The sequence below is a fragment of the Ictalurus punctatus genome, chromosome 17, assembly GCF_001660625.3.
Source record: "Ictalurus punctatus breed USDA103 chromosome 17, Coco_2.0, whole genome shotgun sequence".
Taxonomy (NCBI): Eukaryota; Metazoa; Chordata; class Actinopteri; order Siluriformes; family Ictaluridae; genus Ictalurus; species Ictalurus punctatus.
This window is the reverse complement of record NC_030432.2, coordinates 2,457,849-2,479,895: the sequence shown is the minus strand read 5'-3', so window position 1 is coordinate 2,479,895 and position 22,047 is coordinate 2,457,849. Positions and strand designations below refer to the sequence as shown.

Here is a 22,047-nt window from a genome sequence, read left to right as displayed (position 1 = left end):
TTCTCTTTTCTCTCAAGAGACTCTGCGGCCTACAAACATGGCCGCCAAGGCGACTCCCTACGCGCACACTCAGTATCAGGACTCTGTCACACACACACACACACATCAAAACACTGTCAGACATATTAAATTTTTCAGGATTATTTTAATTTCTGCATTGATTAAAAAACAAACAGAAGTTAAAAAAAATGCAAGTTTATACACTTTTCTTTCTTTTTTTTAAAGATTAGATTTCTTTTAATACTGACAAGATGAACAGAATGTAGGGAGGAATGATAAAATAAAAAAATAATAAAAAAACACACTTCCTCTGCATATAGGAAGTCTGCATACGGCATATTTCCTTTGTTTTTTTTTTTATTTATTTTTTTTTTTTTATAAACTGAAGCGGATGATCCTAGAGACAGGGGCGTTAGCTGGACCGTTAATCATTCAGGGCTGAGGCCAGAAACGTATTTCTAAATAGACTGTTTGCATGCATTTCTTTTTTCTTGGATGTGAGGGCTTAAAAAATGTGAAAATTGGACAAAAAGTTGGATTTATCATAAAACTTGCCTCACTGTTTGCAGGACTACGAGACCGATAAAATGTCAAACGTTTTGATTATCTAACACGAGATTAGGCTAGTCTGGTGTCGCCAGCCAAGGGGAGGTACAGCTAATCTATCACTGTATGGGTTTTGCTGCTACAGTACCATGCAAACTGCGTTATCTGTCCTTATGCTCTGCTCATATCATATCCACGTAATTTATACATATTCATAAACTCATATAGACATTCACACACCTTGATTTCCTGCTCAAAGATCCCCCCGAAAATCTTTGGGTCTACAGCCACATGCCCAGGTCAGGTTACACCCCTGTCTAGAGACCAAAAAAAACCCAACGCTGAGTAGAATCAGCATTTTTGCATACTCGAAAATAGGTGTGTGTGTGTGTGTGTGTGTATGTAAGAGAGAGAGAGAGAGAGATCTTAATCCTTATCCGGCTCTCAATTCAATTTCATATCTACAAAAAAACAAACAAAAAAAACAGTATTCAAAGAACCGAAGAACTGGAGAAGCTATATACACTGTACAACATCTCTCCCAGGAAAAGTGTGTTACGATCCAGACGTCTTTCTCGAGTGTGCGAGTCGAGAATTGTGCTGATTTTGGGACACTTTGTTCCTGTTTCACCTTTAAACACACACGAAACGCAAAAGGGCGAAGATTTTATAGATGAATAAATGAACAGTTACCCGTCTTACACGTGTTAGAAAGTGTCGAGAGACATGCTAATGACATCAGAAAGTCTGATTTGGGATTTATGTCCTTTAAAAATGTCAAATTTAAACTGTTTTTTTTGTTTTGTTTTGTTTTGTTTTTTTAAAGCCCACACACCTGAGCAAAGATGTACAGTACACACTGGTGTGGTGTGTTACCTGTCTCAGGTGTGTGAAAGTGAGGTGAAGGAAAAGTACGGAAAAAGTACTGAAAAAGATATGAATGTTTTGATCACGCGCCTAAGAAAAATAACTGAAATGCGACAGTTAAAAAAACAACAACAACAAAAAAAAGACATTTCCAGAAACTAATAATATTCTACTGATTTCCATTTCACCAAAAAGGAAATTAAAATATGTCCAATTTTTCCATATTTTCATCACTTTTCGTTGTTGTTTATTTATTTATTTATTTTTATAGTAACCGTCTCACCTGAAACAGGAAGTTAACCTACAACTTTCAACCTTTCATTTTTAACCGTGAAGCCAAAACGTTATTTTAAAAATCCGATGGACGTACGTGTGTTTGGTGACGTCATCGTGGGCGCTCATTTCACTCGGGTGTGTTTGAAGCTGAAGGACAGGATGGAAAGTACTCAAAAATCCTAAAAGGAAAAACAACACGAACCACTAACATTCGCAGTGTTTTCATCGGTTTAAAAAAAAATAAAAGTACATTTCCTGCCTCACTTTTAACCAGGTAATTAAACTTCTATAATATTTTAATTGTTTATTCGAAGCCAAAACAGTAAAAGTCGTTAAAAAGGTTTTTGCAAAAAATTCTCCAAACTACAAAAATTCCTCAATTTCGAGTTGCTGTCCTCGCTAATTTCCCACACCACATCCGAGTCCTGTTCACCTGTTCATTTCTTTTGCTCAGGTCTGATTTCAAGATAAAAAAGAACCAAGAAAAAAAAACAACCTTCTGTTTATATATATATATATATATATGGATTCTCAGCCATCAGGTGTTTTCAAGCTAAAAACAGGAATTTAAAATAAAAATAAAAATAAAATTTTTTAAATAAAAACTGGTTTCAGGTGTGTTTTGGAATTTTGTTTGAAACAAAAAAAATTGCCAAAGTAAAAAAAAAATAAAAATTCACAAAAATGTGAAATTTGTAACTATATTGTTCCCCTCGTTCTTCTCTTGTCTCTTTTGTTTTGGCCGCTCAGCAGCTCTCGGGTTGCGTTTGACGATGTCATCGTCATCGACATTGGCGTTTCTCACTTGAGACAGGAAACTAACAAAAATCAAACGATTACATTTTTTTTTTTTTTTAAATCACCAAATTTTGTCATTTTTTCCCCTCACTTTAACATTAAAAAAAAAAATCTATTCCCTCGTTCTTCTCTTCTCCTCAGGTGTGTTTTGAAGCAAAAAAAATGGGACAACAATTGTAAAAAAATAAAACAAAAACAACAACAACAACAAACTTCACCTAAATTTCAGGTGTGCTTGATGATGTCATCGCTTAATGTTGGTGATTCTAGACGTTAGCATGTCGCTAATTTGTCTTCTGTCTCACCTGAGGCAGGTGTCTAACACAGCCAAGGCACGTTTCTTTGCTCAAGGTGTGTTTTGGAGATGAAGAAGAAGAACAAAAAAAAAAATATCCCGAACAAAATAAAATAAATAAAACACAAAATTTTTAAAAATGTTGTTATTTATTTCTCTTCCCCCCCTCCATAGCTTGTTCCTTCTCTTCTCCTCGGGTGTGTTTGATGACGTCGTCGCTCAGCGCTGCTGTTTCGGTACGTTAGCATGTTGCTAATTTGTCTCGCATGAGGCAGGTAACTAACACGCAGCTCTTAGCTCAGGTGCGTGTTGGAGATGAAACAGAACAAAAAAAAAGAAAATATCCTCCTTCATGTCTTCTTTTGGTTTGATGACTTGGCAGTTTTCTCTCTCTCTCTTTCTCCCTCACTTACTTTCTCTCAAGCCTGCTTTCACGTAGCTCTTTTCCTCTCTCCCTCTCCTTTTTTTTTTTTTAGCACACACACTCCTCCTTATTACTTCCGTCAGCCGTGATGAGTTTTTTCTTTTTATTTATTTATTATTTCCCTGCGTCTTTCTCTCCATCTCTCCGTTACTCCTCCACTCTATCCATTTTTCAACAACTTTTTTCTGCCGTTTTTCATTTTCAGCTCTCACACTGTTCTTACTATATACATGGCCAGCTATAGTGAATAAGACTTATTTGCTTTGCGTGCACACACACACACACACACACACACACACACTAACAATATGGCTTTCTGATATACAAATGAAAGGAACAATAGACAGTCTTAATATCTTACAGAAACTTACAAGTGAGATGCACTCCTGCTCTCTCTCTCTCTCTCTCACACTCACTCACACACACACACTCACAGCATCCCAATAATGTCAGACATCTTGAAAAATAGTGTTATTTGTGGGGCAGAGGTTAAACAGAGCGACGTTTCACCCTGCAGTGACGAGAGACAGAAGGCGGGAGACAGACAGAGGGATGATAGAGAGTGAGACGGAAAGAGAGATAACCTCATATCTATTATTTCATACTACACTGGCATCTTAGTGCAAAAAACAAAACAAAAACACAAAGCAATACAGAACCGAGACGTCGGATTTAAAAAACGTTCGATGAGTTGTGCTGTTTGGCTGTACAAAAGTCCACTGATACACACACACACACACACACACACACCTGTGCTGATACACTGATACACACACATGTGCGATGTGAGCAGGAGATTTGTTTCACATACACACACACACATTTCTGTTTATCCATGTCACAAGTCACATGATTCCCTAACGTGTGCATGACTTCCTGTTTGGGAAATTCTGAAAGTCTGAAAGTGTGTGTGTGTGTGTGTGTGTGTGTGTGTGTGTGTGTGTGTGTGTGTGTGAGTGTGTGTGTGGGAGGAATCACACTTCAGTCTGTTGTGTGTATGGCTGAGTCTGTGCTTCGTCCAAACTGTCCAGACTTCCTCCAGTTTCGGAATCCTCAAACCTAAAGGGGCCGGAGACATCGGACACGGAGGACGTTTTGATTGACAGCCGCTCGTCCCCGCTCGCAAAAGCGCTCAGCTCCGCCCCCTCGGATCCAAGCGGCAGCTGATGAGGAGGAAGATACTGGCTCGGGTGGAACTGTGGGCGGGCTCTGGTCAGCGTACTCGCCGTGGAAACAGGTTGACTGACAGGCGCGGTGTCCGGCAGGTAATCTTCTCCAGGAAGGGGCGGAGGCAGTCGGTCACGTGACGCACGTGATGCGTGCGACGCACGTGACACAAACTCCTCCTGAGGGGGCGGGTACTCGCTGTCGACGTCGAAGCCACCTAGGTAGTAGTCCGACTCCAAAGCCACGCCCACGTCTCCTTGTGCCGCTTCTTCGATGTCGGAGAGCCTCGTCGTCGGCAGCCAATCAGATGTGTCCCAGTGGTACGCTGCGGAAAGAGAACAGCCAATCAGATCAACCGGACAACTTGTGGAATGTTTCGAAGGGTTCGGCATGCGACGTTTCACAGCGTGCAACAGCAGGAGGGGGCGGGGCATGCCTGTGGAACAGCCATGAGGTCATGAGGTCAAAGGGTCACGCTCAGCATACGAAAAAAACGGACGCATGCAGCAATGTGTGGACACACAGAAGCGCAGGGACACACACACACACACACACACACACATCCTAATCCTGACCATTCAAGAGCATCCACAACAAACGCACAGACAGTAAGAGGAGAGAGAGACGGATAGAAAAGTAACAGCGCAGTGTTTGTATAAAATATCGAACCACAAGCAACTTGACATTTCCCAGAATGCACCAGTGCATTCTGTCAGCAGTACAGAGTCGGTGACAGAGAGAGAGCGAGAGAGGGCGAGAGACATTCACCTCTGCTGTAGGATTGACCTTGGTCCATAACTGAGACTGGCAGAGGACAGAGAGAAGTGTGGATCAGCGCAATGCTCACTTCACCACAGTGTGTGTGTGTGTGTGTGTGTGTGTGTGTGTGTGTGTGAGTGTGTGTGTGAGGGTATGTGTTTGTATGAGGCATCCCCCCACCCATCTGACTTTTGCCTACACTAGACAAACCTTTCAAAAACACACACACACACACACACACACACACACAAAGACTTATGTGAAAACTTACAGCTTCAACTCTGACTGTCACAAACATCCCGTTTAAGTTGTTACTACAGAAACGATATGAAACTGGATTTGCGTGGAGCTGAACGCGTCTGATGTGGTCGTGTTTCTGTACTTCTTGCTTGGCGTTAAGGAATCGTGTTGACTCTGTGTACTGGACCTCTGTGTTTTTGTTTGCGTTCACAGGAAAACGAACTCCATCTCGCTTCCACGCGGCACCTGCTGACTCACAGCGCCGAGCGCAGAGGGAATTCGGCGAAATGGTACACTTGAAGTTTCGCACAGCTCCGAGTGCAACATGGTGTGTGTGTGTGTGTGTGTGGAAGAGATTGGCACAGTTAAGTTTAGTGCATATTACATGACTTTACCCCAAATTTCCCAGTCGGTGACGAGATTTGTGGCTCCGGAATTAAACTCCACGCCTACCCGTCTCCACAAGGCAATCACAACCGCTCATGCAGCGCGAGTACGGTAAGAGTACGAGTACGGTCCGTTTAACAGGAACTCGTGATTTAGCGACCACAGAAATGAATAAAAAGAGAAAAAGACGCGCCGAGACGAGTCACGTGACATCGTCAGCCGAAGCGCTCTTCGATTCACGTGCGTCGAACACACCTACAGCTAAAGGGTCTCGTTTACCGACAAACATCACTGAGAAAGATCTCGCAAAACAATTCCATGCGATCGCGATTACACCGATTCGAGTGTTTTCTGAAAAAAAAACAACCTTTTTTTTTAATGTTGTGAATTCAAGCATTTTTGGCCACAAAGATGAGAATAAATAATAAAATATATAAATAATATAAATAATGATTTTTATTTCCCCTCAGATTTGTTTTGACGAATCCGTGACACTGATGACGTCAATACGCTCAAAACACAGAAATCAGGTCCAGACCACGGCTGTGAAAAATAAAAACATTCTTTTTATTGTCTCTATGGTGATTACAAACTGAGCGGTGTGTGTGTGTGTGTGTGTGTGTGTGTGTGTGTGTGTGTGTGTGTATTCTCCTGCGGGTGAGTCCTGGCCAACTTCTCGAGGCAGAGGCAGAGAAAGCAGACATTAATCCAGATGACTAACACACACACACACACACACACACTCTCACTCCACAGGCCACTGTGCTACACAGTAAAAATGCATTACTTCATTTTACACAGCCCTTCTATTTCTGTGTGTGTGTGTGTGTGTGTGTGTGTGTGTGTGTGTGTGTGTGTGTATTCACGTATGGTCTGAAGCTACCTTCGTTTTCGATCGTGTCAACTGCATCGTTGACGAGTCGAATGACCGTCACTATGGAAGCTTGAAGAAAGAAACGGAGAGTGATGAGAAACTCGTACACACACGCGCGCACACATGCACACACACACACATAAACGTATACACACACACGCACGCACACACACGCACGCACGTATAAAAGTATACACACACACACGCACGCACACACACACGCACGTATAAACGTATACACACACACACACGCACACACACGCACACACACACACACGCACGCACGCACGCACGCACACGCACGCACGCACACACGCACGCACGCGTGCAAAGATCCTGTCGCTTCACAAAGTCAAACGATACAGTCAATAAGTCACAGTGTAATTTCATCGTCTTAATTATTATGCGTAAATCCAGAGCTCTCATTGGTCCACTGCAGATGCTTCTGTGTTCTGATTGGCTGATGATGACCTAAGCTGTGACAAATGAGGGCCGGCGTATGTCATCATTCCGAAAAGTGTCGATTATGAAGCCTTTCACTCACACACACACACTGCCATGGAGAGCTGAGGGGGGTGGGGCTTACCGTTGTCATCACAGGAGTCTGATTGGAAGGAGCTCAGTGATTGGACCTCAGAGTTGCTGCCTTTGTTGCTGCCTGAAAAACACGTGACCTCCTCCAACATGTCTACTTTCCCTGTGAAGTTCAGAGGTCAAAGGTCAGACACTTAAGACTTAAAAGGCTTATTCACTCCTAGGTTATGTTTCATAATACCTGAATAGATAGAGAGAAACACGCACACACACACACACACACACACACACACACACACACACACACACACACACAGATTCACTGCTGTCACACTGAGAAGACGGATTTAAAGTGACAATTCAATTCAATCTTGTGACCTCTGTTCTTTTTAAATCTTTGTCTACTTTCTCCTTCCTTACTTAATGGCCGTCCCGCCAGGATCCGTTTTGGTGCGGTAGTTCCAGCTGCCTCTCCGTACTAGACACTGGTTTAACGTTGTGGATCGACTCGTTGCTTCTGGCTAACGCGGTATTTAAAGGGGTCATAACATGATTTTTAATGTTTTCTTTCTGTTTGGCAGTGTAATGTATGTGTTTGTGCATGCATTAGTGCTACAAAGCCCCAAAACTCATTTATTCTATCTAACCAGTGAGTGCTGCTCCAGCGCTGCCCGAAACGCCTCGTTCGAAGTCTCGAATTTACGGCCAAGCCGTTTTCAAGATACACACACACACACAATCAATCCTGTCTCGCTCACCATCATCATCATCCTCCCAGCTTCTCTTGTTGCTCGGTGAGTCACACTCTGATCGGTTGGGCGCTACGCTGCACACGGCCACGCCCCTCCTCGTCATACTGCCCACCACTCTCGGTGACTCCGCCCCCTGTCTGAACGTGCTCATCTCAGTTAGCTCCGTGCCTTTTCTGTCACCACCCCTTTTCTCCAAAGTCCCAAAGCATGGTGTGTATGCCATCGGCCTCACCGGGACCTGGGGTGGCCCTGATAAGCTCCGCCCACCCTCTGTGTAAAGACCGATGGGTTCGCCAGACAATAAGCTCCGCCCACCCTCGGTGTAGAGGCTGATGGGGTCTCCAGTGCCACACTGCAGGGGCGGGAAGTGACCGTTGGCTTTGTGCAGCAGTGCAGCGGTGGCCGGGTCCTGGACGAGCGACAGGTCATTGCGCGAATAGCTCTTCTGGAACACTTTCTTCCTGAAGGCTACGAACAGAAACACAAGAGCCATGATCAGGAACAGCACCACCGCCACACCGATAAGCTCCTCCCGCCCAAAGTAGGCGGGGCCAGAGCGCATGTCGGGGACCAGTACAGGACGGATGGCACAGGCGCCACCCACAAAGCCTGGCGTGGTGCAGTTGCAGTAGAAGGAGCCGAAAGTGTTGACGCAAGAGGCTCCGCCCTCACAGCGCTCACCGCGTTCACACTCGTTTACATCCTCGTCACACCTGCAACGCACACACACACACACACTTTGTTAGCCATGTGTATTTAGATGAAGTATATTGATTAGATTGAGACACCATTATGAAATAAACATAAAAAACCTACTTTGAAACACACACACACACACACACACACACACACACACGATCTTGTGCATGAGAGCGTACGAATTTCATTTCTTCAACCTGCCACATTCATTTTTCACTGCTCTCAACTGTGCTGCTACATTTTTATTCTTCAAAGCACATCAAAGAAATGCAAGACTGTGTGTGTGTGTGTGTGTGTGTGTGTGTGTGTATACTTTAATTAAATCGGGCTGTGTGTGTGTCTGTGTATGTGTAAGAGTGATAGAGGGGGCTGCCAACTAAATCAAAAATGAGTAAAAGTCTAGACTTTGAAAAAATAATGTTTTAAAATGTGAGTGTGTGTGTGTGAAAAAGAGAGAGAGAGAGAGAGAGAGAGAGAAATTAATCAAAAGAAACGCTCAGTTGGAGAGAGAGCGAGAGAAATTAGGAATGAATGGATAAGAGGACAAGAGAGGAATGAAGGACTAGATGAGAGGAATAGAGATCAATGGCTCCCTCTCCTGGTGTCAGAGGGTGTTGCATCATCCTCAGTGTTTACAGGATTTCATGACACAATTGATTCCATTGAGAAATTCCCATCAGAGCATCAACACAACATTAACGCCAGTGCTAACACCACCTTTAACACCAGCACTAACACCACCATTAACACCAGCGCCAACACCACCTTTAACACCAGCACTAACACCACCATTAACACCAGCGCCAACACCACCTTTAACACCAGCACTAACACCACCATTAACACCAGCGCCAACACCACCTTTAACACCAGCGCCAACACCACCTTTAACACCAGCACTAACACCACCATTAACACCAGCGCCAACACCACCTTTAACACCAGCACTAACACCACCATTAACACTACCATTAACACCAGCGCTAACACCACCTTTAACAATAACACCAGCACTAACACCAGCACTAACACCACCATTAACACCAGCACTAACACCACCATTAACACCAGCACTAACACCACTATTAACACCAGCACTAACACCAACATTAACACCAGCACTAACACCAACACTAACACCACCAATCAGACCAGCACTAACACCACCATTACCACCAGCACTAACACCACCATTAACACCAGCACTAACACCACCATTAACACCAGCACTAACACCACCATTAACACCAACACTAACACCAACATTAACACCAGCACTAACACCACCATTAACACCAGCACTAACACCAACACTAACACCAACACTAACACCACCAATCAGACCAGCACTAACACCACCATTAACACCAGCACTAACACCACCATTAACACCAGCACTAACACCACCATTAACACCAGCACTAACACCACCTTTAACACCAGCACTAACACCAACACTAACACCAACACTAACACCAACACTAACACCACCAATCAGACCAGCACTAACACCACCATTAACACCAGCACTAACACCACCATTAACACTACCATTAACACCAGCACTAACACCACCTTTAACACTAGCACCACCATTAACACCAGCACTAACACCACCATTAACACCAGCACTAACACCAGCACTAACACCAACACTAACACCACCATTAACACCAACACTAACACCACCAATCAGACCAGCACAAACACCACCATTAACACCAGCACTAACACCACCATTAACACCAACACAAACACCACCATTAACACCACCATTAACACCAGCACTAACACCACCATTAACACCAACACTAACACCAACACTAACACCACCATTAACACCAGCACTAACACCAACACTAACACCAACACTAACACCAGCACTAACACCAGCACTAACACCACCATTAACACCAGCACTAACACCACCATTAACACTACAATTAACACCAGCACTAACACCACCATTAACACCAACACTAACACCAGCACTAACACCAGCACTAACACCAGCACTAACACCAGCACTAACACCAACACTAACACCAGCACTAACACCAGCACTAACACCAGCACTAACACCAGCACTAACACTAGCACCACCATTAACACCAGCACTAACACCACCATTAACACCAGCACTAACACAGCACTAACACCACCATTAACACCAGCACTAACACCACCTTTAACACCAGCACTAACACCACCATTAACACCAGCACTAACACCAGCACTAACACCAGCACTAACACCACTACTAACACCACCATTAACACCAGCACTAACACCACCATTAACACTACCATTAACACCAGCACTAACACCACCTTTAACACTAGCACCACCATTAACACCAACACCACCATTAACACCAGCACTAACACCACCATTAACACCAACACTAACACCACTATTAACACCACTATTAACACCACTATTAACACCACCATTAACACCAACACTAACACCACTATTAACACCACTATTAACACCACTATTAACACCACCTTTAACACCAGCACTAACACCAGCACTAACACCACCATTAACACCAGCACTAACACCACCATTAACACCAACGCTAACACCACCATTAACACCAGCACTAACACCACCATTAACACCACCATTAACACCACCATTAACACCAGCACTAACACCACCTTTAACACCAGCACTAACACCACCTTTAACACTAGCACCACCATTAACACCAGCACTAACACCAACACAAACACCACCATTAACACCAGCAGTAACACCACCATTAACACCAGCACTAACACCACCTTTAACACTAGCACCTCCATTAAGACCAACACTAACACCACCATTAACACCAGCACTAACACCACCATTAACACCAACACTAACACCACCAATCAGACCAGCACAAACACCACCATTAACACCAGCACTAACACCACCATTAACACCAACACAAACACCACCATTAACACCAGCACTAACACCACCATTAACACCAGCACTAACACCACTATTAACACCAGCGCTAACACCAACACTAACACCACCATTAACACCAGCACTAACACCACCTTTCACACCAGCACTAACACCACCATTAACACCAGAGGTAACATCATAATGAAGACCAGCACTAACACCACCATTAACACCAACACTAACAGCAACATTAAGACCAGCACTAACACCACTATTAACACAAGTGCTAACACCACGATTAAGACCAGCACTAACGGCGCCATTAACAGAAGCACTAACACCAGCAGTAAGACCAGCACTATAACCACCATTAAGACCAGCGCTAACACAACCATTAATACCAGGGGTAACACCACCATTAAGACCAGTACTAACACCACCATTAACACCACCAGTAAGACCAGAGCTAACACCACCATTAACACCAGCACTAACACCACCATTAAGACCAGCACTAACACCACCATTAACACCAGCACTAACACTACCATTAACACCAACACTAACACTAACATTAAGACCAGTGCTAACACCACCATTAACAGAAGCGCTAACACCACGATTAAGACCAGCACTAATGGCGCCATTAACAGAAGTACTAACACCAGCACTAACACCACCAATAAGACCAACACTAACACCACCATTAACACCAACACTAACACCACCAATAAGACCAGCACAAACACCACCATTAAGAACAACACTAACACCACCATTAAGACCAGCACTAACACCACCAATAAGACCAACACTAACACCAACATTAAGACCAGCACTAACGGCACCATTAAGACCAGCGCTAACACCACCATTAACAGAAGCACTAACAGCAGTACTAACACCACCAGTAAGACCAGTGCTAACACCACCATTAACACCAGCACTAACACTACCATTAACACCAACACTAACATTAAGACCAGTGCTAACACCACCATTAACAGAAGCGCTAACAACACGATTAAGACCAGCACTAACGGCGCCATTAACAGAAGTATTAACACCACCATTAACACCACCAGTAAGACCAGTACTAACACCACCATTAAGACCAGCACTAACACCACCATTAACACCAATAGTGACACCAGCACCAACACCAGCACTAAAACCACCATTAAGACCAGCACTAACACCACCACTAAGACCAGCACTAACATCACCAGTACTAATACCACTATTAACACAAGCGCTAACAGCACCATTAACACCAGTGGTAACATCATGATGAAGACCAGCACTAACACCACCATTAACACCAACACTAACACCACCAATAAGACCAGCACAATCACCACCATTAAGACCAACACTAACACCACAATTAATACCAGCACTAACACCACCATTAACACCAACACTAACACTAACACCACCATTAACACCAGTGGTAACATCACGATGAAGACCAGCATTAACACCACCATTAAGACCAGCACTAACAATACCATTAACAACAACATTAAGACCAGCACTAACACCACCATTAACACCAACACTAACACCACCATTAAGACCAGCGCTAACACCACCATTAACAGAAGCGCTAACACCAACATTAAGACCAACACTAACACCACCATTAACACCAGTGGTAACATCACGATGAAGACCAGCACTAACACCACCATTAAGACCAGCACTAACACCACCATGAACACCAACACTAACACCACCAATAAGACCAGCACAAACACCACCATTAAGACCAACACTAACACCACCATTAACACCAACACTAACACCACCATTAACATCAGCTCCAACACTAACACCAACATTAAGACCAGCACTAACGGCACCATTAACACCAGTGGAAACATCACGATGAAGACCAGCACTAACACCAACATTAAGACCAACACTAACACCACCATTAACACCAACACTAACACCAGTACTAACACCACCAGTAAGACCAGTGCTAACACCACCATTAACACCACCATTAAGACCAGCACTAACACCACCATTAACACCAACACGAACACCAACATTAAGACCAGCGCTAACACCACCATTAACAGGAGCGCTACCACCAGTACTAACACCACCAGTAAGGCCAGTGCTAACACCACCATTAACAGGAGCGCTACCACCAGTACTAACACCACCAGTAAGGCCAGTGCTAACACCACCATTAACACCAGCACTAACACCACCATTAAGACCAGCACTAACACCACCATTAACACCAGCACTAACACCACTATTAACCCAAATGCTAACAGCACCATTAACACCAGAGGTAACATCACGATGAAGACCAGCACTAACACCACCATTAACACCAACACTAACACCAACATTAAGACCAGCACTAACGGCACCATTAAGACCAGTGCTAACACCACCATTAACAGAAGCGCTAACACCAGTACTAACACCACCAGTAAGACCAGTGCTAACACCACCATTAACACCACCATTAAGACCAGCACTAACACCACCATTAACACCAACACTAACACCACCAATAAGACCAGCACAAACACCACCATTAAGAACAACACTAACACCAACATTAAGACCAGCGCTAACACCACCATTAACAGAAGCGCTAACACCAGTACTAACACCACCAGTAAGACCAACACTAACACCACCATTAACACCAGCACTAACACCAACATTAACACCAGCACTAACACCACCATTAACACCAGCACTAACACCACCATTAACACCAACACTAACACCACCATTAACACCAACACTAACACCACCATTAACACCAGCACTAACACCAACATTAACACCAGCACTAACACCAACATTAACACCAGCACTAACACCAACATTAACACCAACACTAACACCAACATTAACACCAACACTAACACCAACATTAACACCAGCACTAACACCAACATTAACACCAGCATTAACACCAACACTAACACCAACATTAACACCAGCACTAACACCACCATTAAGACCAGCACTAACACCAACATTAAGACCAGCACTAACACCAACATTAACACCACCATTAACACCAACACTAACAGCACCATTAAGCACTACTAATACACCATAACGCACCATTAATACACCATAAATACACAAATTTTTGTAATTACAAGTAATATTTGTCATAGATGAAAAACGTTAACTATTACAGTAATTTAAAATGTGCGTTTGCGTGTGCATGTGTATATACTGACATGAGGCCGGTGTATCCTCTCTTACAGCTGCAGATGAAGGCGTTGCCGATGGGCTTACACACACCGCCATTTCGGCACGGGTTTGGCGCGCACACACCAATCTCAGTCTCACAACGCCGCCCGGTGTACAGAGGAGCACAATTACACAAGAAACCTGAGAGAGAGAGAGAGAGAGAGCGAGAGAGAGAGACAGTGACAACTCTAACACTCTAATCACCAGAAAATCCTCCACACACACGCACACAGCTGGACAAGCAGTGTGCATTAATTATTTGCCGAGTAGGAGAATAATGGTGTCCACTGAAAACGACTGCAGAGTAATTATGCAGTAATTGCTCTCACACACACACACACACACACACACACACACACACACACACTGAATATTCGGAGCTGATATAATAATCACAGCTGTCAGCCAGTGAGCTGGGAGTGTGTGTATGCAGAGCTGTGTTCAGAGATCGACACTCATGAAGGGGAGAAAATGATTAACTGTGGCTGGAAAAAATGAGCTTTAGTGTGTAACTGAACACCTGAACACCTCTACCTGAACACCAACGCAACACAGCACGTTGTGTACCACAACAACATTGTGCTATATCCTGTATAATGAGAATATGTAGTGAATAAGAGGACCTCAGGAGAGGACATGGGCTTAAGTATGTGAAAAAAATCCTGCTTAAGGACGAGTTGAAGATGATGGGAATGTTACACACACACACACACACACACACACACACACACACCTCCGTTGGCCAGGCTGGTGCAGGCGGCTCCGTGGGCACAGGGTTGGCGTGCACACGGATCGTGGTGAAGCACACAGCCGAGCGTCACCTCGCCCAGCGCCGTCACCTCCACCTGTGTGTGTGTGCGTGAGCGTGTGTGTGTTGCTGCCGGTGCCTGTTTGTTGTGCAGCGGCAGCTCGTCGTCGTTCAGCGCCAACGAGTCCAGGCAGCCCTGGAAACCGTCGCTAAGCCGCGCCCCCAATGAAATGGACCAGTCGGGGCCAGGGAGGTGGGAAACAGGCGGGGCCTGCTGTGTCCAGTCGTCTAATGAGAGACTGCTGAAGTTTCGACCCAACTCCAGGGTCATGTGATGCCAGAGACCATCACTGATTGGTCGGTTGGTTATGGCGAGGACTCCACCACCTTCGGAGCAGCCAAGCTGTAGCTGGACATATCCGTCCTCCATCTGTCAATCAAACACACACAAACACACACAGAGGCGTGGTTTAAGGTGACAAGCAATTAGACAGTATTTAGGAAATATAATATGCTGACATAAGATTCTGTGTGTGTGTGTGTGTGTGTGTGTGTGTGTGTGTGGACCTTTAGCATGGCACAGGGGGCGGGGTGTGTGTACAGGATCACTCCACTACTCTGCAGTGTTCTGATGCGGAGCTGCAGTTTCACCTCATCGCTCTTCCAGCCATCAATCACATGGTACTTTATATAACTGTTGCCGTAGAAACTCAGAGAGGTGTGACCTGACACACACAGACACACAGAGGTTTAGTAAACCCCTCTCTTGAAACCCTTACTCTGTACATCTACATACATACATGTAGTTAAGGTGTAGAAGATTTGCATAAATGTGTATAAATGAATTTGCATATATTTTATGATGTTATCAACAAATTATGAATGTTGTCTGTTGACTGAGAAAATTAAAACACACAGCACTTAGTAGGCGCACACACACATGAATAAACACGCATGCACACGTGCATGCCGCACGGGCACACACACACACACACACACACACACACACACCTGCACACTCTCCTAGTTTTCCTGGCGGGCACTGGCAGGCATACGGTCCTCTACTGTTGTCTGTCTTCACACACTGCATGCCATCGGGACAGACCACGTCCTCACACACCTCTGACACCGCAGAACATCGCCCGTCTGTCAGAGAGAGAGATCGGCAGTCAGAAAGAGAGAGACACAGAGAGAAAGAGAGAGAGAGAGAGAGAGATCAAGAAAGATACTTAGCAGGTTTCAGTCCCAATACTCATACCAGCTCAACACACACACACACACACACACACACAGTAATAGTAACCGTGAAAGTAAATAGTTCACAGAATTATTTATTAAAAATAAAGTAAAAGTTGCATAGTTACATAAGTATATACCTATACATACAGCACCCTCCAGTAATATTGGCACCCTTGTTAAATTTACACAAAGAAAGCTGTGAAAAATTGTCTTTATTGTTTAACCTTTCGATCTTTTATTTAAAAAATTCACAAAAATACTCTGCCCTCATGGATATCAAACAATTTCAAACACAACACAGGTTAAATATAGGTGTGCAATAATTATTGACACCCTTTCAGTCAATACTTAGTGTTACGTCCCTTTGCCACGATAACAGCTCTGAGTCTTCAAATATAATGCCCGATGAGGTTGGAGAGTACAGGAATACATAAAGAATCTCTCCAGATCTGTCAAATTTCTCTCCAGATCCTTCAAATTTCGAGGTCCACGCTGGTGGACTCTCCTCTTCAGTTCACCCCACAGGTGTTCTATGGGGTTCAGGTCAGGGGACTGGGATGGTCATGGCAGGACCTTGATTTTGTGGTCAGTAAACCATTTCTGTGTTGATTTTGATGTATGTTTTGGATCGTTGTCCTGCTGGAAGATCCAACCACGGCCCATTTGAAGCTTTCTGGCAGAGGCAGTCAGGTTTACATTTAATATCTGTTGATATTTGAATTATTAAGTCCATGATGCCATGTATCCTAACAAAATGTCCAGATCCTCTGGCAGAAAAACAGCCCCAAAACATCAAAGAGCCACCACCATATTTACCCGTGGACCACACATCACAGCTATATTCCTTGGTCTTAACCAGTGTTGTGAATGACTAAGGGAATTTAAGGGAATACCCCTGTGAAAAAGGAACTCATGGTTGAACAATTTCCTGTTCCTAGTCACCCAGGTGTACTAAAAAAAGTAAAATATCAATGGGAATATACTTCAAATATATTTTTCTCATATGAATTCATAGTGGTGCCAATAATTGTTGCACACCTATATTTAACAAAGATTTTTTTTGGATAAACCTGTGTTGTGTGGGCAATGGTTTGATATCCATGAGAGCAGAGTATTATTTTTTAAAAATATTTTAAACAAAAGATTCATAGCCTTCTTTGCTCATTTTTACCAAGGGTGCCAATATTAGTGGAGAACCCTGTATACTGTGTGTTATGATAAACTAATTTTGCAGGGGTGTGAATACTTTTGCAAGGCACTATATCAATGGTGGTCCCTTTCCATGACTCACCAGTGCAGACGCAGCGTGCGCTCCGTTGAAAGCGCGGTGAGACGAAGCTGCTGGTGCTGGTGGTATAAGTGAGCAGCGCATGTGTGTCGAGTGTGATGGTCTGTTCGCAGCGTGCCTCTCCGCACTCCAGGCCTGAACAGTTCTTATCCAGAACAGCCGAAACACGCAGGACCTGCTCGAGCCGCCGCCGTGCTGCACTGAGCTTCTGGCTCACCAGCGCTGCTGCCAGGAAGCCGCCGCCCCCTGGAGCTTCCACAGCCAGTAGGAGGTCAAGCTGCCCCGTGGTCTCCACCGGCTGCACACTGAGCACATGCAGGGCATCGGGCGTCCCTGTCCCCATGGCATCGGCGATGGCGCGGCGAACAGCAGTGAGGTGGCGTGAGACAAAGTCGTGTGGCGAGACGCGCTCGAAGCGCACAGTGACAGCGTGACGCAGCATAGCAGCTGACGCCCACTCGACGTGCACGCTCACAGGCACGCTCACAGAGAAACGTCCGTCTGTCACCGTGGCATTCAAAGAGTAGCGACCCGCATCGAGACCGGACAGAGCGATGATGCGTCCGTCACGTGGGTTCACCTGGGACAGAGAAAGATGGAGGCTTTATAGTACAGTACACGGTATTTAATATATAAGCAATAATGGGATAGTGCGACAGACATAATACACACACACACACACCTTAAAGAGGCTGTTCTGTTGGTGTGTGTGTCCATAGGTGAGGATGTCGAAAGCGTCCTGGTCCGTGGCGTGAATCTGTCCAATCACGCCTCCCGGGAACTCATCCTCCACCGTGACAATGTGGACGTGTAGCGGAGACGCTACAGGCACGTGCACGCTCTCCTCGATCACACGCACGTGCACGACTGTCATCGAAGACAGTGGGGGCCTGCCAGAATCACGGGCCTGGAGCACCATGATTGGTCGAGATACATTAGTAACAAAAACAAACAAAGGACCCGAGTCTAAATTACTAATTATATATATATATATATATACATACACACATGAATATACTACTGAATGCACAAACTACCGTAGCTACTGGATCAGCACGTTTACAGAAAACTAATTAGAAATTAAGCTAATATAAATTTGAATATTATAACACATTGCTTTGTTGTCGAAGCTACAGCATCTTTATAAAACTTAACACACGGCATAACTTGACTATCAGCTGTCGCTCTCACCTCAACCTGAATGACGTACTCCGTTCTCTCAGACCTGCGGAACATCTGATTGGAAGTTAGAAGTCCCTCCCTGTCCAAAGCAAACCACACCCCATCATTTCCTGTGAGGATGCGGAAGTGGAAAGGCGGGCCGTTGTGGGCAGCGTCTTTATCGGTGACGGACAGCTGCAGGACGCTCGTTCCGATCGGCTTATTCTCCTGTAAATAAAAGAAATGAATCATAATCAGATGCTGTATATTATTATTATTATTTTTATTATTATCATCATCATTATTAGCGCTAATTGTGCGTCACTCATACAGTGTACCTGAATAACCGCTGTGTGATTGGCTGGAGAAAAAGTGGGCGGGTTGTCGTTGATGTCGGAGATGTCGATGTTAACGATCACAGTTGAAGACAATGAGGGAGTTCCGCTGTCCAGAGCTCTTACTGCCAGCGCATAGCCTGCAATCTAGGGAGACAGACAGGACGACAGACAGACAGACGTAAAGTATTGACTAAAAGAGTGCCAATAATTGTTGCACACCTATTTTTAACAAATATATATTTTTTTGATAAACCTGTGTTGTGTTTTTGGGATTGTTTGATATCCATGAGCGGCGAGAATTTTTGGGGAATTTTTTTAACAAAAGATCAAAAGATTTATAACCACTCAAGTAGATTTTTAATAAAAATGAATTAATTCTAGACTCTGATTTACTAACATCCCAGATAAAGAGGCTAATCTATGCGTGCAATCTAATTGTTCTGTTGAATTCTCTCAGAAGGTGTTGATTCATTTTTTTTTTAATTACAGCAGCTCCATCATTAGTTCAGGCTGCAAATCACGGGTTTTTATTCATCGTTTCTATAGTAACGGCTCGTTCACTTGTATGGAGGACTGATAATAAATAAACAGTGTTGTTATTTGACAGAGATGCATGATCGTTGAGTTGATATGGCGACAGTTTTGGTAAGCAGCTTATTTATTTAACATTCATGGAAGGAGTCTCCAGTGTCAGTGCTTTGTAACAGTATGTTCACTGTAACATGACAAAACTTCGAGAGAGAGAGAGAGAGAGAGAGAGAGAGAGAGAGAGAGAGAGATAAGAGTCTGGCGTAGGAGTGGCTGTTTATACCGTAGCTGCTACTGTATAACTTTTAATAAGTGATGACAGGAAACGTAATTATAAATGGATAAAAAGTAAGTGTCGTCTGTAATCGTTTTCAAAACTCCTGGGATTTAATTACACACTCGAGGATGTGCTGTTAGTGGAAATTAATCAATTTCAGGGTGGTACAGTAACATTCAATGGCATTGATTCATTTCCTATAACTGCATGCCGATGAGTGTTTAATTCTTCACTCGATACCTGTAGTGAGTTTGGATCTTAAAGAGACTCGCCTGACAAATAAATCTCAGTGAACTCAGTGAAAGTCAGGTTTAATTCTGATTAAAGGTGTTAGAAAACTTTAAGATATGATATGAAGACAGAATAATAGCCACGGACGTACTCGTAGAAATTTATTATCATTTAATACCTGCCCTTCAGTTTTTAAGTATTAATTTTAAGTATATTTGCACGTAATTGTGGTTCATGAATTCCGTGACATTCAAGCTTCAGGGTCAGTTTAATACCAATAAAATAATTTATCGGCACCGTTAATAGAAATTGTTTGGGTGTCCGACATGGTGAGATTGTTGTCATGGAAACCGTGTTGCTGTTCCTCACCGTTTCTCGATCCAGCTGCTTGTTGACTTTGATCTGGCCCGTCACTGGCTCGATGAAGAACTGGTTCTCGCGATCGCCGCTGACAATGGAGTACAGGATGTCACCGTTCACCTGGCTGTCGATGTCTTCGGCGGTCACCTAAGCAACCAGACCAGCGTGTCAACTTACAGCTTGCAAACCGAGTCGGGCTGAATCACGCCATTCCGCCGTTGATTAAACGGTAGGACTGATTGTTTCCTTACTTAACCGTAGCTAGCTACTGAATAAGCTCCACCAAACTTCATGTTCTTTTTTCCCTTTCTGGTTGTTGTTTTTTTCCACATAATAATTCTATAGAATGTGGTTACCTTGACGACCGCATCACCGATGTTAGCGTCCTCCCTGATGATGGCGCTGTAAACGTCACGGCCAAACATTGGCGCATTGTCGTTGACGTCCGTGAGATTGATGTTCACCATGGCAACAGCGGTGAGGGGCGGAGTGCCGCCATCGCGAGCTTCTACTGTGAGAAAGTAATCTTTACAGGTCTCGAAGTCCAGAGGGTGAGACACGGAGATCGCTCCTGCGGGCACACACACACACACACACACACACACACACACACACCACATCATCACCATGCTCTTACAACACACACTCTACAAAGGTCATTTATAAATAGTACTGTGCATTCTTTATTCTGTGCAGGTATTCTCTAGTACATCAAATATCCCTTCACAAAAGTGCTTTACAAAATGGCAGCTAAACAATGCACGATGTGGTGAATAGGGTGTAGTTACTGACACCACCCATGCGTAGCGTCTTCAAATAGCTACGCAAAGCAATTCCTAAGGAAACTTTGAGCAAACGTGAGCTGAAAGCTGAAAAGTGTCCGAATGTGTGTGTGGGAACGAGATTATGTGAGCGTAGAGGCGGGTGGCTGCGATTTAGGACACAAACAACCTCAGGCTGTCTGTATCTCAGCTTTATATACTGCCTAGAACAGCGAGAGCTGAATTGCATTATAGAATGAAGTGTGTGTGTGTGTGTGTGTGTGTGTGTGTGTGTGTGTGTCGTCCTATAACTTCTGTGGTCAAATGAGCATGGATAAATTTCAG

The 22,047-nt window shown here is 44.2% G+C and overlaps 1 protein-coding gene across 3 annotated transcripts in view; it reads right to left on the bottom strand.

The window, feature by feature from the left end:
* Nucleotides 1-344: 344 nt before the first annotated feature.
* Nucleotides 345-22,047, bottom strand: part of fat3a (FAT atypical cadherin 3a) — a 126,831-nt gene continuing 105,128 nt past the window's right edge. Inside the window, exons 16-30 of one of the 3 annotated variants that reach the window (XM_017491424.3) lie at nucleotides 21,298-21,512; nucleotides 20,951-21,088; nucleotides 19,546-19,689; nucleotides 19,238-19,435; nucleotides 18,729-18,953; nucleotides 18,050-18,626; nucleotides 16,531-16,665; nucleotides 16,087-16,244; nucleotides 15,505-15,949; nucleotides 14,759-14,912; nucleotides 7,926-8,632; nucleotides 7,220-7,330; nucleotides 6,643-6,702; nucleotides 5,142-5,177; nucleotides 345-4,698 (exon numbers count right to left, since the gene is read on the bottom strand). In XM_017491424.3, the coding sequence (XP_017346913.2) occupies nucleotides 4,181-4,698; nucleotides 5,142-5,177; nucleotides 6,643-6,702; nucleotides 7,220-7,330; nucleotides 7,926-8,632; nucleotides 14,759-14,912; nucleotides 15,505-15,949; nucleotides 16,087-16,244; nucleotides 16,531-16,665; nucleotides 18,050-18,626; nucleotides 18,729-18,953; nucleotides 19,238-19,435; nucleotides 19,546-19,689; nucleotides 20,951-21,088; nucleotides 21,298-21,512 (3,821 nt within the window). In that variant the 3' untranslated portion in view covers nucleotides 345-4,180. The remainder of the gene's footprint in view (nucleotides 4,699-5,141; nucleotides 5,178-6,642; nucleotides 6,703-7,219; nucleotides 7,331-7,925; nucleotides 8,633-14,758; nucleotides 14,913-15,504; nucleotides 15,950-16,086; nucleotides 16,245-16,530; nucleotides 16,666-18,049; nucleotides 18,627-18,728; nucleotides 18,954-19,237; nucleotides 19,436-19,545; nucleotides 19,690-20,950; nucleotides 21,089-21,297; nucleotides 21,513-22,047) is intronic. The other 2 variants (XM_053687241.1, XM_017491425.3) reach the window with 2 other exon arrangements.